General features: G+C 38.0%; 1 protein-coding gene and 1 long non-coding RNA gene across 9 annotated transcripts in view; one reads left to right on the top strand and one right to left on the bottom strand.

Annotated features, from left to right (window-relative positions):
• The window catches only part of ASAP1 (ArfGAP with SH3 domain, ankyrin repeat and PH domain 1), a 374925-nt gene extending 348557 nt beyond the window's left edge, over positions 1-26368 (top strand). For 7 of the 8 annotated variants that reach the window (XM_075063243.1, XM_075063244.1, XM_032762910.2 and 4 more), the window contains 5 exons: positions 6520-6586; positions 11584-11642; positions 14155-14657; positions 18381-18503; positions 22729-26368. In XM_075063243.1, the coding sequence (XP_074919344.1) occupies positions 6520-6586; positions 11584-11642; positions 14155-14657; positions 18381-18503; positions 22729-22803 (827 nt within the window). In that variant the 3' untranslated portion in view covers positions 22804-26368. The remainder of the gene's footprint in view (positions 1-6519; positions 6587-11583; positions 11643-14154; positions 14658-18380; positions 18504-22728) is intronic. The other variant, XM_075063248.1, reaches the window with a different exon arrangement.
• On the bottom strand, positions 4-4030 carry LOC142046411 (uncharacterized). Its single transcript, XR_012655398.1, has 3 exons — positions 3927-4030; positions 3530-3650; positions 4-201 (listed from the first exon to the last, which is right to left on the bottom strand). It is a non-coding gene; the product is annotated as an uncharacterized LOC142046411 (long non-coding RNA).
• Positions 26369-27524: the final 1156 nt, after the last annotated feature.

Genomic DNA, 27524 nt, shown 5'->3' with positions numbered 1-27524 from the left:
AGTTGTAGAAATGCAAAATAAAACAAAACTTCAGATGAGTGGTGTATGTTACTTGCATCTCTTAGTCAGTGCTATCTTTCCATTGTTGGTATTGCTGCTATATTTTGTGGAATTTCACAACAATTCCATCCTCAAATGAATCCCCAGGCTCTCTGTGATGTTGCCTGGACCAGTCCAGAGTCTTGCAGGGTTTACACCTTTCTGCCAGTAAAGGAGGTAAAAAACAGACTAAGTATTTGTATAACAGGATACTTTACTGAGAGAAACTTTATAGAAACATTTATTACAGACCTATCCAAATAGGCCCTTTCTTTTCATAGTAAAGACTAACTAGCCCAGTCAATCTTTTGCTTCTATTTGTAAATCCTGCCTACTCCTGATAGCTGACGCTCTTAGAAGAATTCCTTTGTCATGATAAAGACAAATTTTTCGGAGGGAAAGCTGCCACCTTTCATAAAACGAGCGCCAGCATACCACATTCTTCTTTAGCCTAAGTCCAGGTCTATAATGCAGACCTATATTGGTATCACTACATTGCTCAAGGGTGTGAAAAATCCACACCTCTGAGCGACATAGTTATACTGACCTAACCCTCCTCCCCTCCCTAGTAGACAGCACTATGTATATAGCTACCTCCTCTCATGGAGGTGGATTAACTATATTGACAAGAGAAGCTCTCCTGTTGGCATAGTAGCATGTTCACTAAAGCACTGCAGTGGTGCACCAGCAGCATTGTACAGTATGTGAAGAGGAGCGCTTAGAAAAAATGAGGGAAGGAATTGGTGTAAAGCAAAATGCTGTGGTTCCCCCTTTTCAACCAGATCGGCTAGTCAGAGTTTGACTTTGACTAGTAGAAGTTGATAGTCTTGCATTTTCTTTCATGTAATCTTGTTTACTTATGTGAAACGTACAAAATCTCTGTTTCTCCGAACACAGGAGGAATCAAGAACAAGAGGAGCAGTTTCTTACGTTACAACCTCTTTTGCTAACAGACCCAAAAGCTCGCTCCCTGCTTTTTCCAGTGTCATGCTCTGTTCGCCGGCTACTGCTGGGCTTTCTTGTTTTTTTTCCCTCTGCGTCTCTCTCAGTCCAGTCTGTTTTCAGTTTCTCTGTGTTCTGCCTACATACACACAGACCACAAACAATACTCAGCAAAACTCTCTACCCATACAGTCTAAATTCCTGGGCAGATTCACACCTGCTTTTTTTTGTTTTTTGTTTTTATTATAGGTAAACATGCATGTATGGAAGAGACAATAAATCAAACCTCATTTAATATTTTGATCAACCATTTAAAAGAGTCTGTAGACATTACTAACAGATACTAGTGAAAGTGTTTGGCACTGATGATACATTGAGTCAGTGTTTTTTGTTTTTTGTTTCAAATCTATACCAAGAGAGATGTTTCAGTCCAATGGCCACTGAACAAAAAATGCCTTTTCCAGTCAACACCATTTCATCTTAGGTGGGAGGCTTCAGATTAACTTATCCTGACAATTATATTGATTGAAGGATGTGTTCACACCCACTCTCGAAGAGGTTTGTGATTGATGCAGTCACCGGTATCTGTCGGCATAATACTATGTGCAGTAAACATTTGATACTGCTGCAAGTAAATATAGATTGATGTATTTTTCTGGGGTATTTCCAAGTGACTATCACAGATGTCCCAAATGTTTTTTTGTGCCAAACCTAGCTTTTTGGACGCTGCATCTCAGGCTCATATGATTTTACTCTGCACTGAGTCCAGCTGGCAGGACTTCCCTAAGCCCCTTTAACTTTAGGATTTAGGTTCAAAAAATGTTTAGTGGGTCACTCACACTTTACTCAGATTGCTATGGCTGTCCTATTCTAAAGCTAAAATCTCTGACAAACATAAAAGCCATATAATTAGTCCAGTCAGCAACCTTTGGGCTTACTAGATCCCGTCTGATTCCAGTACTGATTTGTCAGTCATCTGTATTTGAGACTCAAGTCAGATTCCAGTATGAGAGATGAAAAAGTCCAATGAAAGTGAAAGTTGCTATCTAAAGAAGAAAATATTCACCTCTTTGTTACATTCATCATATCTCTACTTTCTTAAAAACTTGAAGTGAAGAGAGGCTTTGCAGCATGCCCTGAAGCACGTCCTTGGGCTATTTCAGGACAAAGTGGGGAGTGCATTCATAGATTGAAAGGCCATAAGGGGCCATTCTGATCATCTAGTCTGACTGCCTGTATTACACATGGCATAGAACTTCCCCCTTAATAATTTCTAAATCATATGTTTTAGAAAAACATCTGATCTTGATTTAAAAATTGTCAGTGATGGAGAATCCATCACAGCCTTTGGTAAATTGTTCCAATTATTAATTATTCTCACTGTTAAAAATTTACACTTTATTTCCAATCTGAATTTGTTTAACTTCAACTTCCAGCCATTGGATTGTATTATACCTGTCTCTGCTAGATTAAAGAACCCATTTTTAAATATTTGTTCCTCGTGTAGATGCTAATAGACTGTAATCAAGTCACCCCTTAACCTTCTCTTTGTTAAAATAAATAAATTGAGCTATTTCAGTCTATCATTATAATCATTCTTGTGGCTCTTCTCTGACCCCTCCCCAATTTATCAACATCCCTCTTAATTCTGGGCTCTAGGACTTGTGTAGTATTCCAGCAGCGATCGCACCAGTGCCCAATATAGAGATAAGGTTACCTTTCTACTCCTGCTTACGATTCCCCTGTTTATGCATTCCCGGATCACATTAGCTCTTTGGCCACAGCATCACACAGGGAGTTAATGTTCTGCTGATTATCCTTCAAATCTTTTTCAGTCATTGCTTCCAGGAATAGAGTCATTCCCCCATTTTGTAAGTGTGGTCTACAATTCTTTGTTCCTAGATATATACATTCACAGTTAGCCATATTAAAACGCATATTGTTTGGTTGCACCGCATTTGCCAAGCAATCCAGATTGCTCTGAATCAGTGACCCATCCTCTTCATTATTTACCACTCCTCCAGTTTGTGTGTCATTGCAAACTTTTATCAGTGATGACTTCATGTTTTCTTTCAGGTCAGTGATAAAAATATTAACTAGAATAGGGCCAAAAAACGATCCTTCTGGGACCCCACTGGAAACATACCTGTTCAATGACAATTCCCTGTTTATATTTTGAGACAATTTTAGCCAATTTTTAATTAATTCAATGTGTGTCATGTTAATTTTATATCATTCTAGTTTTGTAATCAAAATGTTGTGTGGTACCAAAATCGAACGCCTTAGAGAAGTCTAAATATGTTACGTCAACACTATTATCATTATTGACCAAACTTGTAATCTCATCAAAAAAAGATGTCAAGTTCGTTTAGTTTAACAGGATCTATTGTCCATAAAATCATGTTGATTTTCATTAATTACATTACCCTCCTTTTATTTTTTATTAACAGAGTCCTGTATCAGCTGCTCCATTATTTTGCCCAGGATTGATGTCAGGCTGACAGGTCTGGGTCATCTCCTTTATCTTTTTTAAAAATTGGCACATTACCTTTCTTCCAGTCTTGTGGAACTTCCTCAGTGCTCCAAGACGTATTGAAAATCAACATAATAGTCCTGTGGGCTCCTCAGCCAGCTCTTTTAAACTCTTAGATGCAAGTTAAATGAACCTGCTGATTTAAAAAACATCTTACTTTAGTAGCTTCTGTTACCCTGAGTTTTCAGACTCAAAGCAGTGGTAATTTAACTGTTTCTGTCCGGGTGATATCAGGAATAAATCAATGGGGGCACACCTCCTCCATCTGATACATGATTGATAAAAACCAAAATGCTTTTACCTCAAACTACTTTTTAGTTAGGTCTCAAGCGCAAGCGCGTGCGCGCACACACACACACACATATATCTACTGATCCAGTAAATTCAGAGTATTCCAAACATTTATAGTTACCCAAAAAGTCTGAAATTGTTTCAAAAAATCAGCAGCCAGGCTTCAAGTGGCCCCCTCCTTCTATCTAGCTGCTGAGGAACTTAGGTGTCAGATCTTTTCCCAAGAAAAAGCTTCCTCTGACTGCTCCAAAGAACACTTTCTGACTAAACTTTTTATAAATTTTCTCCAGACAAAGCACATAAATCATAATAGCCCCTAATAGGATAACAATTTCCATAGCAACAGCCAATAAAAATGCAGTATTCTTCTTATCACCAAAGCATTTCTAGTCATAATAACAAAACTTACATGTCAGAGGCACCTAAAACCAAGGCTGTCGAAACATTCCTTCTATTTTCCTGGAAACTTAACTCTTTGTCCCAGCCTCCCATTCTGATTAGCAAAACTGCAAACATGCAGCTGCATGGCCTTGCCTCTCATGGTCCTAAAACTATTTCCAGCTGTGTGATGATTGGGTTTTAGCTGGCAGTGTTTGAACATACAAAATGGAAAGAATGTCAAATTCAGTGGCTACACTTCTGGCTAACATCCTCCAGAGATACTAATGTGTTATCATCATCATATGATGAGACTGTATCTTCAGTTTTTCCCCAAATACAGAACACCACTATTTATTGAACACTTCTGCCTTTTCTGCATTATTATTGATAATTCCATCATTTCAGTCTCATAATGGAGCAATACGTTGTCAGGATTCTTTTTGTTCCTAATATCAGGGCTTTGGAGCAGAGCCCGGAGCTGGAGCCCAGAGCAGTGGAGCTGCAGGTGTTTGCCTGGAGCTGGAGCAGAGCTGGAGTACAGCTCCAAAGCTCTGCCTCATATATTTTAAAAACATCTTCTTATTGTTAACTCTTCTGGCCATACATTTCTCCTTATCTTCATTTGCTTCCCTTATCAATTTTCTGCAATTCCTAATTTTGATTTATATTCATATCTTCCATTTGTTATGTTTTGTTTTTTTTATAGCTGCCTTCACTTTCCCGGTAAACCAAAGTCCGGGACCCTCACAAAGAACACACTTTGAGATTTTAGAGCTAGTGAAAAACAAACTAACAAAAAACTTTCTTTACTGGATGGATAGTTCAGTTAACTAATCAGGCCCCTAACTGAACATTATCAGTCAGGAAGTCAGATCCTCTAACTCCGGTTCTGAGTGAAATTGCTTCGTAGAACTCAGAAAATTCTTTCTCCAACAGCTACAAGCTGGACAGTTTGTCTTCAAGCAGGCAGGTCTCAGCAAAACACAAAACAAAAAAGGCTTTTTATTCATGATATAAAAACCCTTCATTGTCCAACACTTTGAGTTACTGTGTCTTGGGGCCTACCTACTCTAACAGATTAGCCTAACTCTGCTCCCTTTTGAAGTTAATGGGAATTTCTTTACCATTGACTTCAGTGGAAGCTCAATCAGGCTGTTGCTGAATGGTTTTGAAAATCTCAGTGTAATCTTCTTATCGAATGTGGAGCTTGCCAAGCCAGTTTGCAGTGCAGAGACTGCATCACCATCAAATCTAGTCATGGGGTAGAGCACATAGTTTCCTTATTTTGTCAAATCTATTTTTAATAAACTTTCCCTTTATTTTTTTAGTAATTTACATTTAACACAGTTCTGTACGGTATTTGCTTTTGTTTGTTTGTTTTTGGTCTCTGCTGCTGCCTGATGGCATGCTTTCGGTCCTAATGGTTGACCGGTCAATTGGTAACTTTGGTGTTCATAACTCTGTATGAAATTTTATTTTCTTTGTGTAGTAAATTCTGTGCTTTCTTCTTGACTTTGATCATTAGATATAACTTCAGTAAATTCACTTTTTGTGGAATGAATTTAACTGAAGTTTTGGTATCGGGATCAAATGATATGAATGAAACACTTTTAATATCACACTTAAGGATCTGCGGGAATAGGGTTATAGTAGGAGGAGTTGATGATAATAATAGGGTCTCTTATACAGAGAAGGTACTGTAATTGCAGCTGCTCAAGACTTGGAGATTTTAGTGATTACGAAGCCAAGTTTGATATTGAAGGTACAGATATTCTGACTTCAATTTTTTCTTCCTCCACTTACTGGCAGAACTGAGTAAATGAACTGTTTCTTAGAATAATGTAACAATCCTTACAAAATCAATATTTGTTTTATGAATAAGGGCTAATTCATGATGGCTTTTACAAAATAGTGTGTACTTCCAAAGCAAGATGCTACTCTTTTTTTGCCCTTTCCTTGTAGTGCCTTACAACAAAATTGTTGAGGGACAATGTTGTGCAGTATTTTTTTCTTGTTTCAGAGACAAAATAAATGCTCTGAAGTAGTTACTATAGTCTGACTTGCTTTTTCTTGCCAGCAGATAGATACTATCAATGACAGTTTTTCAAACACATCGTCTGCAGGAGTCAAAATAGATTATATTAGTGGTCTCTTCTGGCCTTAAAACGTCTGAATCTGCGAATGAAAAATACTCATTTAAATATACTTAGGTTTATATGGAAAATACTGGGAAAGCTGCATATTTTTGTTTTATATGATGATATCCGCTACCTGTATGTTTCTGTTCTTTTATTCTTCATTTTTAAAAGTCTAAGTAATTTGTATCCCCTTAGGTAATGATTTGGGTCCACCCTCAACTAAGACTGCAAACAAGTTTGAGGGAATGTCTCAGCAGTCAAGGTAAGATTTTATGTATTTGCATATAGTAAAATTGTGCGTGATGTGGCCAATTTATAAACTATGCAAAATCACCTGTTAATTTTCTCAATATTCCAACTATACAATGCATTCTTGCTCTCAGGCTCTGCCAAACCTCTTGAATCAGTTTGAAACAGACACGCAGAACTGAAGCTCTGGATGGTACAGACAAAATTATGGCAGCAGATGCTGCTGTTGTTTTCTCTCATCAAAATACCATTGGAACTAGAGAAAGTTGCACTAGGCTGTGATCCAGGAGTTTTATTCTTGTGTCTTCTGCTGACACTAAATAATTTTGTGTACTTCACCATCCTCATTACTGTGCCAGGTCTTGTGCCCCTACCATACACTAACACGAGTTTACACAAGTTCACTCTTGGCATAGCTTGGAACAGAACCTGGTTCCCTAATATCACATATATAACTCTCATTCATTTAACCACATATTTCTCAATCTGACTGATCTGTGCATTTGGATGTACTGTCTGTAATATAAGCTACTCTTGCATATACAACCCACTGGTTTGATGCATTATGCATCGATGCAAAAAATAACACTCTACTAGCTGCAACATAAAAAGATCCTAGAATCATAGAGGATTAGGGTTGGAAGAGACCTCAAGAGGTCATCTCGTCCAACCCCCTTCTCAAAGTAGGACCAACACCAACTAAATCATCCCAGTCAAGGCTTTGTCAAGCTGGGCCTTAAAAACGTTTAAGGATGGAGATTCCACCACCTCCCTAGGTAACCCGTTCTACTGCTTCACCACATTCTAGTGAAATAGTTTTTCCTAATATCCAGCCTAGATCTCCCTCACTGCAACTTGAGATCATTGCTTCTTGTTCTGTCATCTGCCACCACTGAGAACCGCCTAGCTCCATCCTCTTTGGAACACCCAGCAGGTAGTCGAAGGCTGCTGTCAAATCCCTCCTCACTCTTCTCTTCTGCAGACGAAATAACCCCAGTTCCCTCAGCCTCTCCTCATAAGCCATGTGCTCCAGCCCCCTAATCATTTCCATTGCCCTCCACTGGACTCTCTCCAATTTGTCCACGTCCTTTCTGTAGTGGGGAGCCCAAAACTGGACACAGTACTCCAGACATGGTCTTACCAGTGCTGAATAGAAGGGAATGATTACTTCCCTTGATCTGCTGGCAATGCTCCTGCTAATGCAGCCCAATATGCCATTAGCCTTCTTGGCAACAGGAGTACGCTGTTGATTCATATCCAGCTTCTCGTCTGCTGTTATCTCCAGGTCCTTTTCTGCAGAACTGCTGCTTAGCCAATCGGTCCCCAGCCTGTAGCAGTGCATGGGATTCTTCCATCCGAAGTGCAGGACTCTGCACTTGTCCTTGTTAAACCTCATCAGATTTCTTTTGGCCCAATCCTATAATTTGTCTAGGTTACTCTGGACCCTATCCCTACTCTCCAGCATATCTTCCTTTCCCCCCAAGCTTAGGGTCATCCACAAACTTGCTGAGGGTGCAATCCATCCCATCATTCAGCTCATTAACGAAGATGGTGAACAAAACCAGCCCCAGGACCGACCCCTGGGGCACTCTGCTTGATATCTGCTCCCAACTAGACATTGAGCCATTGATCACTACCTGTTGAGCCCAAAAATCTAGCCAGCTTTCTACCCACCTTATAGTCCATTTGTCCAATCCATACTTCTTTAACTTGCTGGCAAAAATACTGTGGGAGACCGCATCAAAAGCTTTGCTAAAGTCAAGGTATATCACGTCCATCACTTTCCCCATATCCGCAGAGCCAGTTATCCTATCATAGAAGGCAATCAGGGTGGTCAGGTATGACTTGCCCTTGGTGAATCCATGTTGACTGTTCCTGATCACCTTCCTCTCCTCCAAGTGCTTCAAAATGGATTCCTTGAGGACCTGCTCCATGATTTTTCCGAGGACAGAGATGAGGCTGATCTATAGTTCCCCGGATTCTCCTTCTTCCCTTTTTTAAAGATGGGTACTAGATTTGCCTTTTTCCAATCGTCCGGGACCTCCCCCAATCGCCACGAGTTTTCAAAGATAATGGTCAGTGGCTCTACAATCACATCAGCCAACTCCCTCAGCACCCTTGGATGCATTGCATCCGGCCCCGTGGACTTGTGCATGTCCAGCTTTTCTAAATAGTCCTTAACCTGTTCTTTCACCACAGAGGGCTGCTCACTTCCTCCCCATACTGTCCTGCCCAGTGCACCCTTCAGCTACTGCCAGCCAATGGAGTTGCTCTTTTAGCAAAAATGATAGAGGATTGAGCTTTGATTGCGAAGCCCCAAGTTCAAACACAGATGACCACTTGTTTTTTGGAGGTGGTTGTGTGATGATTGTTACAGTTGCATGTCATTTAAAAAAAAAAAACACTAGAAAACTACATCTAAAAATCTTTATTCATGTTACAAAATCAAACACTCACAGGTTAACAAATGCCAGAATTGAGGCTGCCTGTGCATCAGAGGATTGATTGAATTCTGCTTATTGAAAAATATTCTGACAAGATTCTTACTCAGCTGATCATCTGCCCTCATTGTTTTATATTAATCTTTATTGGGGTGCTACTGAATTTTTGCACCTGGATTTTTATTTTTAGGCGTTGTTATTTTTTATAACTCCAGTTGGCTTGCTTTTTTCTGTGTGTTCTTCGCCTCCCAGGCAGTTGGAAATAACTACTGCCTCAGGAATGTTTAGTTAAAGTCATGGTGGTACAGGACAGCCACTTGAGAGTGTGGCTTTTTTTTTTTCCCACTTTGCTACCATTGTCCTAAGTGCCATAACACTTAAGAGCTTGTAGAGTTCCTTGAGTCTCATGTTAAGGAGCTGTGACCCAGAAGTGAGAAGCTTGTCAGAATGATAGCTTCAGAAAAGCAGAATAACAGGTCAGTAATTTTCCCTTTTCTTGGCAGTGTTTCGCTGGTCGCAGGCCAAATAGTAATTTGGTTAGGAATATATTGAGTTAATGAGGCAAATGCTTTTATAAGGTCAGTAGCCTGAACTAACATGGTCAGCCATTGTGTTTGGGTCAGCTGGGAAGTGGAACCCTTCCAATTCTAACAGTATCTGCTCACTAACATACAGTAGTTAAATCCCCTAATCTGATAATATATTTGTTCAGTGGTTTTTCTCTATTAAAACGTAAGACTCATACTCTCATTTTGTGGAATGTTCCATAAGGTGACCATTCAGATTCAAAACCATAATAATCTCTTAAATGCACCTTCATCATCATCTTATAGTGTGTATTTTGGACAGTTTTACACCACACATGGAGATTATGTTCTTGTATCTCTTTGCAACATGGTTTTATCCTTGAATTATGCTCCTGAATAGGTCTAATGCTTATAGCATCTATGCATGATCTTAAAAAAAGGTTCATAGTGGGAACTTATTAGAACACTGTTTTTGTTGTCTTTCTTGTATTTGTATGTTAGACATGTATGACATGTTAAATGCAAAATACAACTCTTTTTATATGTACTATACCAGTTTAAAACATGTAACCCCTTGAAGTGGAAATTTTATACTTAGGGAAGCATTGATATAATTCTATGATTGTGCAGAAAGTGGTGTACCCTTAGAAAAAAAATGAAAATTACAATAATTATTGAATAAACTATAGTGTTTAAACACGCTGCAGTTCTTGTGTAAAAAAAAAAAAATCCATGAAAAATGATCTCACTTGTTTGAATGATTCAAATATGCTGTTCATTGTCAGTTTACCATGTCAGATGGCACTTTCACATAGGGTGTCAAATAAAGGGGAAGTGTAGCGGAAAGGAGAACAAAGTAATAGTGGAGGAAAAGTAGAGGGGCAAGGAAAATAATTTCTTTAAAAATTGCTTAATTCATTTTTCACTTCCCTGAGCAACATTTACTGGAAGATCAAAGCTTTGCTTCATTCACTCATCATTTTAATATGGAATAAAATCAGTCGGACTCATATGGAGCTCTACCTCATTGAAGTCAATGGACCTATGAAAACTCACAGTAGCTGAGGATCTGTCTGATGGAGAGCAGTCTGTCTTCCTATGGCATGTTGGCACATGGTTGTGAAATCTCTTTCATTATCTATGAAGCATGCACAAAATGCAATTTTCAGAATCTCATAACTTAACCAAATCAAAACCAGTTTTTACCAGAATACTCAAAAACATTTATCAAGAAGAGTTATCTCCCTGCCAAATTTAATCTTTTAATCCCCAAATTGTTTCTGTGCAAATCGGGTTCAAGAAAAGGTCATAAGGCATTTTTATTGGGGAGTGTGTATTTTTTCATATTCCTTGTATACAAGTTACTCAAATTTTGTTGTTCAGACTTTCAGAAAGTTTCAGCCTTGGACCAAGACCAGGCTTGAAAAACTTGAGCTTAATTGGTAAAGATTTTGAAAAGTTATCCACAACTGGAAAAACAGATGGAATGTTTTGCAAACTTATCTATAACAGATAGTGATACTCTAGCTACGGTGTGTGTGTATTACAATAGTATATACATGGAGTGAACTGTGAAGCACCCAAAGCAAGATAGACTATCTTAGACCATAATTGCATGCTTTTGGACTGTATTACCTATGTACTTAATATGGTTATTTTAATGTGCTAATTTAAATTCTTGACTTGTGCTTTTATTGCTGCTTCTTTAAACAGAATCTGTCAGTTGAATTGCCCTCTCAATTTAAGCAGCTTTCTAAATATACATGTATGCACACCTTGTTATCCATGGAACAGATGTGCCATGCAGCATTAACAATGTGTAGGCTTTGCACAGCTTTTTCCTTTATTTGAATAATCCAGACCTAATGCCAACACTGCTTTGAGTTTCAGGGCTATTTCATGGACAACACTGTGTGTCCTGGCTATGCATAAACTCTTACTATATTTTTTTTTTCTAAATAGTGGGTGGGCACTAGAAATGGGACACAGTAAGCTCATTGTTCAGTAAGATTAAGTACTGATAGTTCATATCTGTTGATTAGCATGGGGACTGCAAAGACTGCATTTGGCCCAAGAGTTCTTCCTAAACTACCTCCAAAAGGTAAGAGCTTTTTAAAAGATATATGCATAGTTGAATATTTGTGTGTGTGTGTGAAACAAGTGATGATCAGTCATGAGGGTCTTCATAAATTTGGTGTTTTCAGCAAAAGACATTTATTTATGGGACAACACAAATCTGGAAATTATGGCAAAATCTATAGGGATTTTTCTCTCTAAATCAGCAAGGATTTTGTCAAAAAACTAAACATGTATTTTAGCGCAAAAGCTGAAATCCTGCAGAACGTGAAGGAAAATCAGTAAGAATCTGTGTATTTTTATTGTCCTCCTTCATTACTGATTTATTCCAAGATCATAAGCTCCTTACAGAAGAACCACATATTCACATGTATTTGTACAGTGCTTAGCACAATGGACCAATGACACTGATTGGGGTCTGGTGTTATTACTGCAATATAAATGTTAAATAATACTGATCGAGGGGTAATTGTCTGTCTAAGTTACTTGGAAGCCTAAATCTCATTTACAAAAGTTACTTGAAAATCAGTGGAACTTAAGTCACTTCTGAAAGTGTGCTTCAGGCTCCTGAGTCACTTAGGTTCTTGGGCCAAGAAGAGAGGTTAAAAATCTTCCCTTTTTGTTCTGTCAAGTTCAGGATGTCCCATTTCAAACAGTTAACAAGAAGGTAACTGTTTGAAAGTTTTTTTTTCTCCTGCTGATAATAGTCCACCTTAATCAATTAGTCTCATTAGAGTTGGTATGGCAACATCCTTTTTTTCATTTTCTCTTTATCTATCTATCTATCTAGATAGATATATAGATATAGATATCGATATCTTCCTACTGTATTTTCCACTGCATGCATCTGATGAAGTGGGCTTTAGCCCACAAAAGTTTATGCTCTAATAAATTCGTTAGTCTGTAAAGTGCCACAAGTTCTCCTCATTCTTTTTGCTGATACAGTCTAACACAGCTACCACTCTGAAAGATAGTCTGTAGAGTGGAACATTTTGAGAAACAAAGACAGTAGAAGGTTGGGAGGAAAAGGTGGTCAGTGGAAGCCTCTTTTTCTGAGTGATGTGCCAGAATTAATTGAAGAACTGGAGAAACAGAGAAATATACATACTCCCCCTGCACGCGCACACACATGTGAGCGCAAATACTGAGTGTAAGCATATACAGTATAGCACAATTTTACATGTGCCAGTGTGTGTGTCAAAGGATATTACAACTGTATTGTTCCAAAGTAGGAGAATCAAAGAATGAATCTGGCCAGTCTAACTTCATTCTGCAAGATAAGAGGAATGCAAAGCATTAGTGGCAAAAACTAAATACAAATTTTAAAAATTCAGTTTTACAGGTAAGAAAACTAATTCAGTTCAACAGTGTCCTTTTAAGATGTCATTGAGAAGACAGGTATCACTACAAAAGAAGTTAGGTTAGAGTTGACTGTCATCATGAGCTGAAATTACTTTTGGGCCATATATAGAACTCTCAAACCATAGCAAGTGGTTGTTCCACCATTTCTGAGGGGTGTGTTACCTAGCAACAAATCTGATATTTTGTCTTATTTGAAACCCTCATTTTGGAGAGCTAATAAAAATGTATTTAATATCAGAAGTGCAGTTAAAATAAATTGTTTGGCCTGATTTTCAGCCTGAACCTGGTTCATTTGTGCCTTATTTGCATATGTGTTATCACATGTGTGTAGAAGTCATTCTTATGTACATGTATGGCTAAATCGTCTCTCATTTGTAGTAATGTGTGCACAATTCTCATCTAAAAATAAGAATCATCATATATAATGATGTGAATGTGTTTTTGTAGTAGGTTATATTATAAATAGTGTATATGTGATATTATTTTGTGGTAGGTTTAAATGTGTTGACAGTGTTGCTTGACCTTAAAGCAAATGTTGAACACAGTATGAAATTATCCATTCTTCTGAGTCAAAAAGACGTGGTACTTTCATCAAGGAGCTTACTCTCCTAGTATCAGGTTTCATACCTATATACCTGTTTAATATAGCTAAATACAGTCATGCCAGTGGAGTTTTGCTTGGCACACTTAATTGACGAGTCTAAGGAAGAAAGAGCAGTGAAACTAAGAAAATGTAAAAATAAATGTTGTTTGAAAGGACCTTCGTATTTTCCACCTCTTATAAATAAACTGCAAGGCAATATCATTTTTTAAAATTTCAGTCTTTCTTTTAAATCACAAATATAATATTACTTATTAATTTCAACTGTTGGGAAATTGTGTTTTATTTAAAATGTGTGAAAGGTAACTCAGAGTATATCTGACATTTTCAGTTATTGAAGATAACTGCTAGGTTTTGAGCTTTTTTAGCTTCTTTCATTGTAGATATCTGTACTTGGAGTTAGCCTGAAATAGAAATTCTCTTTCTACATTTTGTATGATGGAAATAAATCTTTCTGGAAGAAAAGAAGTTGTCTTGCATATTTCAGATTCTTCTTAAATGTAATATGGGGAAATGAGATTTTCTGTCTATGAAATACATGTGAAAATATCCTGATTTTGCTTTCTGTTTTTAGTGGCACTAAGAAAAATAGAAACCAGTCATCATCTTTCAATAGATAGATCTAATCAACACCTGGAAATCTTTCAGAAGTCTTCACAGTCGGTCGATCTGCCACAGAAACCACAACCTGGAGACTTGCCCCCAAAGCCTCAGCCTGTGGAACTCGCCCAGAAACCTCTAGTTGGAGAACTACCCCCAAAACCAGGAGAACTACCCCCAAAACCTCAGCTAGGAGATTTGCCACCAAAACCACAACTTGGAGACTTACCGCCAAAGCCACACATGAAGGATCTTCCTCCAAAACCTCAGCTAGGAGAGGTATTGGCTAAAACTCAAGCTGGAGAATCATCACCAAAGCCTCAGCCCTCAGAGGCAAATCAGAAATCTCACTCCATAGATCTTTCTCCAAATGTACACTCTAGAGATACCGTCCAAAAGCAAGTATCTGAAGATTCTAATGATGTGACGCATACCCTGCCAGAGACCCCAGTGCCGCTTCCCAGGAAAATAAATATGGTGGGTAGTTCTAGTATTCCAGTGTGCTGAAAGCCTCGTGGCAAGCTTTGAATTTCTCCTAAAGCTAAATTTGCAGAAAGACTGCACTGAGTTATGTGCACGAAACAAGTGACAGCTCACAGATTTGAGCACAGATGTATGCTTTTGAACGGTTTCAAGAAATAATGCTTCTGATGGTAAAGCCTATTGCATGCCAAAAAGAATACAGAAACATAAAGATCGGGCCTGGGAGCAAGGCACTCAACTTAAATTCACCAGAGTATTTTTGGCACAGTTAAGGGTGCAAATTATGTTTCTGCAATAAGTGGTGGCTTTCTGTGCATTAAGAAGTTAAAAACATTTTTAAAGCTTTCTGTCTTTAATTCTTTGCTCTCTGTTTCCTACACATAAAATAACTGGGACGTATATTTGATTTTGAACATATTTAGAAAAGGGTTTAATAGGTTTTATTTTAAACTTCCTTTTTAATAATTGTTACAAAACTTGAAATGTCAACCACAAAAATCAACATTGGCAATGTAATAATTCAAATATTTAGCACCTATATGATTAATAAAGGTGCATAAGTATCACTGTATTTACCGAAGGGCCCATTGAGGTACAAAGGGAAATTTTGACTTACCAAAGGTCATGTAATAAGTCAGTGGCAAAACACTTATAATTGGGAACAGAATTGGAACCCAGTCTGGAGTTCTCACCACTACGCTTTAATGTAATTCACATCTAACAAACTTAGGTATTGTAGGAACGATTTATCCTAGTCTAATTTACTAAGACACTTATTCAGACTGCACACTAGTTATTCTTGTAGAGTTGTTTTTATTGTTTATCTCACAATCCAAGTAGATAAAGAAAAGATGTTAAACATACTTTTATAAGATTTTCATTCTGTGAACTACTCAAAAAATAATAGAGGAAGTGTTTTATCCAGCAAGCTGGGTATACAAACGGTTGAGGTAGATAGATACACAGCTTCCTCTCCTTTGCTGATTGAAGGGGGAGAGCTCCTCCTCCTCTCCTGGGCTTAGGAGAACATACTCTTTCTCTTCAGCTCACCATTCCTGCCTGACTGGTGAGACAGGGCCTCACCAGTCAGGGTAATCTGAAGTGAGAGCAACAGAAGTTTTTGTCTTTTGGATTCCCTTGCTTTCCTACCAGTAGGTGGGATAGCAGAAGGGCCACAAGAGGTCTCCCAGGCAAGGGTTGCCTATTCACTTACTTTAAAGCTGGGGGGAGACTCACTACTGCAAGCTCCCTCTTCCCTCTATGAGGAAAGAGGCAAATAACCCATTAATCTTTTGATTAATATCTTCCAAAATACAGAAAATCACACTAGATATTTCCAAATGTTCTGAGGATGAACTACTGGGCCTTCCATTTATATTTGTTTTTACATCAGTGTAGACTCACTGTTCTGATTTAATCTAAATGATATTTATAGAAATGAGGAGGGAGCACCAGAAATGTGTGTCTACACTGCTCCAGGTTCTGTGCCTGCATGCTCACACTCATGTGTTTGGCTGGCAGTGGAGCTGCTTAGAGACATGAACTCCAAATACATTTCTCATCTGGTTCCCTAACTGTGTTCTGTCACCACAAGATGATGGAATGCTGCATCACCACATCATAACAACACCTATGAGGACAGCTACCAATATCTGTGGGACTTTAACCACCTGCTGTGCAGGCAAAAGTATTTGTTTCTTAACAGTCTGAAGGAATCGGGTATTTTAGAAGCATACAGTAGATATGACAAAGTGCCACTAATATTTAAGGAATTAAATGAGATTTGAAGATAAATAAAATTTGGTCTCAGTATCATTAAAATTACACCTAGTACTAATAGTCACATTTTTCCTTGGCTATAAACACCATTGTTTCAACAGAGAGAAAAATACCCTATTAGAAGCTGTTCCTTTAGAAGTGTAAATGAGAGCACAAATTGGAGGGGTCATGTCCATTAATTAGCAAAGCAGCAACTATCATTGTGAGTTGTGAGCACAAAAACCTCTTCTGAATATTTTGATATATGGACATTTTAGGATGGGGTTACAGATTTGGGTGCACAAAGAGAGAAAATTATTATTAATTGCATTTGATGCAAAAATTGGATGCCTTGAAAATACTTGTTTCTTTACACATCACAACCCCAAACTATGCTCTTAATGTGCATTCATTTAAAATCCAGCCCATAGTCCTTTCCATATATATAGACACACACACACACACACACACACACCACCACCACCACAGGCTGGTATTCACCTTTCCATCATTTTAATGAGTTAAAGTGGGCAGATTATTAAAATGTCACCCATGTATTAATAAGAAAGCACTGACTACCTGGAGCAATGTCAGTCACTTTCCCTCACGTCTTTATAACTTGAGACGTGTATGGAAATCTAGCTTTCTATAGAAATTCACTTGAACTAGAAAAATTAATACAGTCTAGTTGGTGGGAAAAGTCCATTCCCCTGCATCATTTCATGATTGATTTCATTATTCATGATGTATAAATATGACTAAGCGCTGGATGCCTACTCTCACCTTGGGTATCTATTAATGGTGACTGTCAACCTCTCCTGTCAACCTCTGTTGCCTAACTGGTTGGAAGTTTATTTAATATGATTTTTAGTACAGTATATTAAGTCCAGTGTTAACTAATGGATCCCTTCCCTTTTATTCAACATTCCTTTATATATTTGCAAACAGGTGCCATCTCCACCTCAATCTTATTTTTTCTGGGTCTCACATTGTCTTATTGACTAAGCTTGCATGGTTTGCTTACCATTCTTCTTAGTTGTTGCTTTCTGAAGCTTTTATCATTATTTGCCTTCCTTTAGTCTTTGAGTGTTGTTTGAAATGTGATGTATAATAATACATCATATACTTCCAAGGTAGTCAAGTTTGGAAACTATTTACACAGTTCCCAGAAAAATAAGGTGCATCTAGAGAAGGGGCAGTGTTTGGATCTGAATTGGTAGTCTAGGGCAGAATCAGACCTACTGATTGTATTTGGGTTCAGAATAGTTAACACAAGCCATTCTCATGAGAGATCAGCCCAAAATAGTGCCACTTGTCTTAGAGTAGATCTTCATGTGGAGTTTCTGCCATTCAGATAAAATTTAATGAAAATATTGTCTTGCTAGATTTAGTCTGTGTCTGTTCCAGAACCAAAGAATAGGTTCATTTTGGTTTTGCACTGGCCTTGGAACCAAAACTTTAGTAGAAGTATAGATACTGGGGTTTGAATTCTGTAACTTCCTCAATTCCCCTATCTTTCTGAATTTAATTGGCGACCGGATTTCAATTTTGGTTTTGCCCTATTCTTAATTCTAATATACATTAAAGGGATAGTGTATATAGACTAAAACCATGTCAGAATGGTTGTTAAAACTACTTTCTGGTCTAAGTATAGGTGGGGCCTAAATCATTTAATTAGGCAGTAGTTAGATGTCAGGTTTTCTAACATTGTATTTTTGAATACAGACTATATAATCCAGATATAGTTGTTTAAAAACTTTGATGAAACAAGGCACTTTGGCATGATGGGCTGGGGAGCAGGCAGAGGAGATGGGGAAGGCAGAGTTCCCCCTGCAATCAGAGATACAAACTATGGGTAAATGATTTGTCGAATAAATCATAGCCAAAACCCAAAATTTAAATTCTATATATTTATCCCCTGTCTCAGCTCTTTCAGCTAAAATTATATTTACTTTTTAGGGGAAAAACAAAGTTAGGAGGGTGAAGACCATTTACGACTGTCAAGCAGACAATGATGATGAGCTTACATTTGTTGAAGGAGAAATAATTATAGTAACTGGTGAAGAGGACCAAGAGTGGTGGGTATGTATCTCTGCTTTTATGAAAATTCTGTATAATTTACACTTTATTGGGCATTACTCTCAGCTGAGTAGCAGTTAGCTTACTCATAGTTTCTATATGCTACACCTTATTTGACCTGCTTAAAGCTCCTTAACACCAGACCAGTCATACTTCATTGAGAAATCCAATTATTTTGTGCTTCACAGGGACTTAAGTGCGGACTCCCATTCTTAATGGTGTTAGCAACTACTAGGGACAGCAGCAAAAACTGACCCCATTTCATAGGTTTTCAGATGATTGAACTTACTGAGAGACCTGTATTCTCTTTGATTCTTGTACTGCTGCTATTCCAGTTTTATTTGATTCCTTCCTTTACCCTAGACTAGAGGAAACTAACTGGGCAGTGACAACATACCATGTATTGTACGTAATTTGCATTAATATTTTCATCTTTTGTCAAAAAATTATGCAACAGCATTTATGTAAACTTGCATCCAGCTTTCAAATTGAAGGAGAATGGGTGTGTGCAGGCAAGGAATTTACCTGCCTTTGTGGTGAGACAGTCTTCCCTGGATACTGCTAGAACTATACCTGCCAGCCTCAGAGGCAATATTTCATTGCCTTTGGAATTCAGAAGCTTTCCACCAAATGAGGCATTCTCAAATTTTCCCTCCTGACCCCTGCATATCATTCCATTTAAACACTGTGTGTACCTTTGTTGATAAATGATAACGTGGTTCTTGTCTGAATGCACCAGCAGCATTAAGCTAGTTACAATAGTTGCTATGAATATGATTGTTGTAATTACTCCCATGCACTGCTGGTTTCCCCTCCAAAATTACATGCAATTGATCAATTTTGTCCTTAATCTGCAGTTTAGCCTTGTTTTACCCTCTGTCTTCCTCTGAGATCCCACTCCCCTGCTTCTGTGTTCCTGGGCCTGATCCAATCTTCAATCTGTTGCTAACCTCACTGTTTCTCAAACCTAGCCTGAGGCCCAATCCTTCCTTCATCCTCTGCTAGCTTCCTCCCAGGCCCTAGTGAATCCTGCTTCCCCAGGCTACAGCTGTAAGGAAGAGAAATGAGACAAATTTTACCAATAAAAATGCAATTCTAACTGCTGCACTGTCCCAGTGGGTGTTAATGCACCAGTCCAGCTGCAGTGCTGTCCATAATGTCTCAGGTCTGGGCCAAATGCAGTTTCTTCTCACTGATAACCACACTCAGGATTTCCTGTCAAAATTCAGACTCAGAAGAAAATATTAAAGGACTGGTGCTCAGATGAAAGATGCTAAAACATTTTGCTTTTTTTAGTTTCTTTTCCTCACAATGAGGAGGAAACAGCAGGGAAGGGAAACAGAGGTTCTCTTACAGTGCTAATGCAGGTAACTGCACTGCTACATATGGCTGTTCTCCCAATCTGTTTATAATTACATACAGTCAAAATAAAGATCATTAAACAGCTGTTGAAACAGATCTTGAAAATGGAATTTATCGAACTTGTCCATTATATTGTCTGTCTGTCTGGACATGCAGTTATAATTAGGCCAATAGATGTGCCTCATTCATTTGTATTGACAATGAATCACTGATAAATGGATAGATATGTTGTATGTCCTGTGAATGTCAGTAGTAACAATTCCATTCACATTGATAATGTATAAGATCCTGTTGTTTTTCAGTGTCATGGGCCATCCATCTTGCAGATTTCTAATACATTAATCCCTTGTGTCTTTGATTCAAAGCCAAACTGACAGTTTAATGGCTCTTTTGTCTTCGTGATTCCAACATCTAGTATTCACTTACAATACATGTGGAAACATTTCTTGTATCTGCTTTAATTTATTTATATTTGTTTATACATTCTTTAAAAAAAAGGAAATTATATTTCATATGCATTATTTAAAGTTGAAGATTGACCTTTGGAATTATTTGGAGTTAAGGTTGCCATTCATTCTCTTTCATCAATGTATGTAGCTTTTGGATTGTAAGAAGCTAAAAACAATGGATAGTGCTAAAATAATGCCTAATTTTCAGAAATGTGTACCTAAGATTTTGTTAGCAAAAGATGCAGCTGCATGCACAATTGCAATTTCCCAGTGTGACACTTGCATCTATGTATGTCAATGCATCTTTTACAAACAAAAATACCTATTTTTGTCCAAAACCATTGAACAGTGTCTTTTTTTAATTGAGCCCTGTATATTCTGCAGTCCATATGTAAGTATGACAAGGTGAACCAAGAAGCAATTGACACATCATAGAAGTTAGATACTGAAAAGACCTATTATGTCATCTGTTCCATCTACCTAATAATGCAGGACTGTGCCTTAGGCAATTCAAATCTCTAGCAGAGATACTCTACCTAATTTGTGTAATTACATGGGAGCACTAATTTTTTCTGAATTTATTGTGGCTTTTCTGGACCATTCAGTTTGTAAACTTGATAACTCTTGATTTTGCCTATCTTCAGAGTGCGGAAATGGCTCGCAGGAACTCAGATATTGTGACAGTGGTGTTATTACAGCAGCACTCAAAGGCCACAGTTAGAATCAGGGTTCCATTTCCTACTGCTCTTCAGAGGACAGGGGTGGGTCCTGTTGATGTCAGGTACAGAAGGCAGAAAGTACACTGATGATTTATGGAGTTTAAGGTGTGGCAACTACAATTTGAGGCTGGGAAGGTTACACTGAGTTGTGCCCATTACCTGACTCCTTACTCGGTTACCCCTCCACACACACCCAAGTCAATCTAACAGGTCCCCAAAACAGGTGACAAATTCCAGAATGGTGGACCTCATCAGGGCTCCCAAGGCTGTGAATGAATCATCACCTTGTACTGCTGGGAAAGAGAAGACTTTTGCTGGGGCCATGTGCCCCCAAAGTCTTAGCACCATTAGAGAGAGGTAGCCTCTGCTTGTCCCCTTGCCCCATCTTTTGACACTGTTGGCAGTGGTTGCTGAGTCTCTCCTTCATGAAGGATGCTGGGACCTTCTTAAAAGGCCATTCCCCTGGGAAATTCCATGAAGGACTGTGAATCACCTGGTGCTTCTGGGATTGGGGGATGAGGGCTGTTGGGCCATTTGCTTCAAAGTCTTGGCTTCATAGAGGGTAACAATGGGCTCGCCTATTACCCCTCTCCATTTTGGTAACCCATAGAGCAGTGAGAGGCATATTACTATTCTGAAAACAGTGAACCAGAAGGTAAATCTTCAATCTAGAAAGAAGCAGGACTGACTGTATGATAAATCAAGGCATGCTGTTCTGACACTGTTAACTAGAGTTGGGCAAAATGTGTGTAGTGGACAAATTATGTAGCTTTCTCCGGTTTGTGAAATGTCCACACACAAGATAATGTCTTATTCATGATTTGAAACTGCTTAGATACCTCTTCATGTATGTATATTATGCTATGGATTGCTTGCAAACTGTTTCCCATACAAATTTGGTGTGTATGGTATGGTTGTTCCCCTCATTTCCAAGTAATTGAGATTTGTTGGATCTATCCTTTTGTAAACATGAGTGACAGACATCATTGATCCTCTAATTTGCTTGCAGAGAGGGGTAAGGCAGGGGTCCTTTATCACTTGCTCCTCTTCCATGTTTGGTATGTAATGCTTTGCTAGGATTTTCTACCCACATATATAGAATTATTCCAGGTAACTTCCCATTTTTAGCAACTTGTAGGTTTCTCTTTTGCTCTTCGCATCCACAGTCAGCTTCCTAGGGTAGGATAGTCCCAAGATTCCTCATTCTGGAGTGAGTTTGTAGTATTAATTCAGTTCTCTTACAAGATACAGTATAACTATAGGTTAATCTGACAGCCAAGAGAACCTCTCCTCTCTGTGTTTGGTTCAGTGGAATATGTGACTCTTCCAGATCTCCCATTCCAACCATGATCCTTTTGTTCTAGTTCATTTAACTTGTCCCCCTATTTATCCCAGTTACAACAATGTTTGGTGGTGGTTATTGATCTCTTTACAAATCCAAATATTGTTGTAATCAAGGTAGACAGAGGATTATATTAATCCAAATAAAACAAAATAAAACTCTGATGTCTGTGTTTGACAGTGGGAGATACTGAAGAGTAACATACATCAAAATGTAGCTTCCTTGGCAAGGATTTAGATGGCATGCTGTGAAATGTCCAAGAACCATCACAAGGCTTGTACTGATATGCACGAGGAACAGTGTTTTGTTATATGGAGTGAGTGAGAAACCCACAATGTTTTTCTCCTTTGTTGCAGATTGGCCATGTCGAAGGACAGCCAGAGAGGAAAGGAGTCTTCCCGGTGTCCTTTGTGCACATTTTGTCAGATTAATCAAATTCAAAACTTGAGCATTGCACATCCTTCATGCAAGACAGGCTTTTTAGCAAAAGCTAATGGCTGCTGCCTCCCTGTAATCCTGTGCACAATTGTATATATAGCTGCTGTTACAAAATAAGAATTCATTTAAGGTTCACCTCATGAGGTGAATTATATGTATTGTAAATATACTGTGTTATTCTGCCTTTGCCAGTATTATGGTAGCCTTGGAACCTGGCATGCCTTATTGGGTTTGCTGAAGCCATCCTTGGCATCTAGCACTTACATCTCTGTCTATGCTGTTAAAAATGTGTATCAACTGCCAGCTTTCCAAACATAGGTTTCCATCAACCATGTAACTTTGTAGAAATGACTGTTCCTAAGAACTCAGTATTCTCAATTATATAATTAGCAGAGTTAAGATTCTGTTTTCAAAGTGAATGGTTTTGGCCCACTTAAAAACCAATCTACAATTAAGAGTACACAGTTTACAGCTATGAAGTCCACTTTGGTATTGATTAAAGAAAGTGCTCAGTTAAATTTAAGTTTGAAAGCAAAAGGAATATTCACTGACTTTACAGAAAAGCAGTAGCATTTTATGATGTGCACACAGCATTTCATGTTTATATTATGTGGACTTATGCCAAACTCTGATTGCAGTTTCCCTGTGATATTACCTCACTTTAAGACAATTACAAATTACTTCCATCTGAAAATTTATTTTGATAAAAAATTAGTCATACTGTCTTTCCTTATATGTATGTGAAATTTGCTGAAGGTTTTTCACTGAATTTTTAGTAACCAAGGACTTCTAGAAAATATTACACTGTTTATATTATGCATGCATTTAAAACAGTGGTTCTCAACCTGTTTATCATTGTGGGCCGTATATGTGGCCCAAAATGTGTTATCTGGGCCGCAGGTTGAGAACCACAGCACTCCCCACAGACCCACTGCCACCTGCCCAGAGACCCCTCCACAGAGTGGGGTCAGGAGTGGAGTCCTGGGCAGGGGGTCAGGTGGCAGGGACCCCAGACCTTGCTGTGCAGAGCTGGGCAGTGCATGGCCGGGTGGCTGGGCAGACAGGCAACAGCCCAGACCCCAAACCCATGGGGTCAGCCTGTAGCCCTGGAGTTTGTAGGGCTGGGCAGCAGCTCCGGATCCAGGACTCTGCAGGGCCAGCCGGCAGCCCTTGATCCCAGACTGTACGGGACTGGTCAGCAGCCCCGGACCCTTGCCATACAAAACTGGCCAGTGATGTCAACCCCACCCAGGCTGAGCAGCCCAGACTCTGTCACACTGGGTGGCCGGGCAGCCGGGAACCCAGACCCAGCCGCACGGCCCAGCGGCCTTTAGCACACAGCTGGGCCGCAACTGTGTGCTAATTGGGCTGCCTGCAGGTTGAGAACCACTGATTTAGAATCTTACTTGAAACTTGTCCTTTGTACAGGAATAGTACTGTAGTCACATAGCTAAGTTGGAACAAAAGAACATTTTAATTTGATAACTATTCAGATTGAAATATGAGCTTGCAACAGTATTTATTTATAGCTAATTGGCTCTCTTTGAAAATCACTTATTTTAAAAAAAATGTCTTCAGCTTTGCTGAAGGTTATAATTAACGTGTGTAAAATTTCCTCAGTGTTACTGTCTGGATAAATATAAACTATTACATTATAAAAAATTGTTTAGGAAATCAGAGTGAAAGGTTGACCTTTCATGCAGTTTGTCAGGCTATTAATTATAGAAACTAATCACTAGTATCAAGTTGTATATTAACTGTCTTCATTAAACTATCTTTGTATTTCATAGTCTTAACTCCAAGCACCAGCCAACAAACACATTACCATAAAATTAATTTCTAATAAGTCTTTGGAAGAATGCGTTTGACTTCTGGTAGCGTCAAAGTTGTTATAAAATTGCATTAGTGAAAAACACATTCCTTGCAGTTAATTCACTTAGTCTCCTTTTTTTCTAATCACAGCATTAAATGTATTATTAAAAACATTAATTTACTTCATTTTCTATATCATTTTTAATTTTGGAACAGAATAAAATTGTTATTGTCTGTGATCAGATAACTGTATTGATCAGGTTCTATGATTTTCATATGTAGAACTGGTATTATATTGCTTAAAATGTTACTTTGGCAACAGTACATATTACTAATATGTTACAGCAGACAGTCTTGCTACATAGGACGATTTTTCATTTCATAAAAGCACAACTCAAAAAAACCTTCTCAAAGTTTTCATTTTTAGTGCAGTTTTACAAGGCTGTAGTCAGTGAATATTTAATTCTATTTATATGATTATGAGAACTTTAAATATCAAATAAACCTTGCATGAAAAAAATATTCCAAAATATTTATCAACTGTTACTGGAAAGTAGCTTTTAAACTATTGCTTTATCAGTGTCATGACAAAAGTGTATTAAAAAGCAAATACACCGGTGAGTGAGGCTGTTCACATCTAATCCACAGTGTTATCAGTTTCAGTATTTCAGACTTGTACTGTTTTTTTATGGAAAGCAGTTAGGACCTGAGTTTATTTAGCATTCCATTTTATCCATTAATACAGTGTTTTAAGTTGCATTAAACAAAGAAAAACTATTCACTTTGTGGTCAAGTGTATTTTTAAGTGATCTCAGAATAATCTGGTAAAAGCTGAACACATAAGGAAAACTTAGACATGTAAAATGATGTAGAAGCAAATGTCTATTCTTTTGTACACTCTCTGCAGTAGTATACATAGGCATTGTTAAAATGAGATTAGTTCCATCAGGAACAAGGGTTCTGTTTGTTCTGGCTTATTGTGGGTCATAGGAAATCTAAAATTCATTGTGTGTTATATTGATTGAGTTTAAGTACAATATATTTAAACTCAATGAGCCACTATCTGCAATTTTGTACATGAAATAATATTTGGAAAGTTTAGATCTTTATAGACAAATAGCTAATAATTAGTTTCTTTTCCCCCTGGGATGAGGATGTTCTGCAAATGATGTCTTATTTTACTGTTGAACAGCGATTGCTATTTATTTTTTTTATTAAATAATACATCAACATGTTGTATAGAAATCAGATTTGGTAGTGCCAGTAGTTAAAATTTTGACTTCTCATTTGAATGTTAAGATCAAACATCAGTACACTTGTCTATTCACATGTATTTAAATGTGACAGTTTTTGAGTACTGTATGTGTTAATTTCTACTTTTTTAATATTTAAAACTGCTTTGAAATAAATGTATTCAGTTGATCCCAGACATCTGAACAAGGCCCTTTTGTCAGTTGGAATCTCCTGTAGGAGGAAAGTCTACATCTCACGTAGGTGGCTTTTGAGAGAGAACTCATTTTAAGCTATTGAGTAGAGCGCTGAATTATCAATATAAGTATTCTTTAAGTTGATAATACATGTATATGTGTAATCTATTTGTTAAATATGAATGCACTTAGTTTTATCCTAAAACTTTTAGCTACTGCGTGCTAGTATCAAAATACACTCATTCTTTCCTGAGTGGAATTAAGCTTCTCTGATGGCCCAATCAGCTTCTGCAGAATAAAGTGTTAATATTTTAAAAAATGACTAGCCCTTCTGATTGTGAAGAAAAAAATTCAAAATGTGCCCTAACAGAGTGCTATCTTTCTGTGGCTGCAGATAGACTGAAAGTTCATAGCTCTTTCAGAGATACTGGGTCACATTGCTGGGCTCCAGATACCAGTCATTTAAATTATTTTTAACTATTTCATAGCTGATTATTTTAGCAGGGAAACCTAACTACTATGGAACTTCTGGTGTGGTATCTATTTCCCCTCTCTCTTTAGATTCTGTAATGCCCTGGGAGAAGTCCCCTGTTAAACAGTACTTCAGTGATATTAGAGAGATTTGGGCAGGGGGACGGAGCGGTTGCTAGGATTCAAAGGGAAGTAATTGGTTATGAATCCACAGTAAAGGTGATTTGCAAAGGGAAAAAAATCACTTTTCTTCCATCTATACAAAAGAATGGATTTTTTTTTCTGTTTTTTTTCCCAACCTGAGATATCAAATATTAGGTAAATTGGGTTGAGGCTGTATGGTAATTCCTGTGCTCCAATTATCCTAATAGTGGCCAGTAACTCATTACTTCAGAGAAAGATGCAAGAACCTCTGCAGCAAGTAATTATAGGATAACCTGCCCATAGGAAAAAAATCCCTTCTAACCCTCAATAATGTGAGAGACTACATCTGGCAGCATGAGGTTGTATCTCTTGCAAAATTTTTGTTCAATATTTACTATAACTCTGGACATTTTTTGTTATCCATATAAATGTACAATATCTTTGCACTGTGCTAGACACTTGGTCTTACTGATATCCTGTATAAGACATTTCCTTTTAATAGCCTTGAATTTCTACTTCCCTGACCTGTTCACACAGTGGGGTTGACATTCTCTCATCCTATAACTCAAAGGAAAGCAGCGTTTGACTCTTTCACAATGACTTGTGGTAATAGTTTGGGCTCTTGAGTTCACTAGGTATACCTTGGCAAAAACAAAACAAAACGGTGTGCACAACATGAGGTTTCCAATTCAAGAACAGACAGTTTTTGACAGATGGTGTAGAGGGTCTTTGAATCCTCGTTGAGCAAAAAAGTACAGGCACTTTCCTGCTTAGAGCTCAAATTTTTAAGTAGACCTGCCCTCTCCTTGCACAAGAAAGCTAATATTTGTTCACTCAAATTCCTCAGGCTGCTGTTCAGA

This window comes from Chelonoidis abingdonii, chromosome 2 (genome assembly GCF_003597395.2).
Source record: "Chelonoidis abingdonii isolate Lonesome George chromosome 2, CheloAbing_2.0, whole genome shotgun sequence".
NCBI lineage: Eukaryota > Metazoa > Chordata > Testudines > Testudinidae > Chelonoidis > Chelonoidis abingdonii.
Note: the sequence above shows the minus strand (reverse complement) of the source record. Positions and strands in the feature narration are given on the sequence as shown.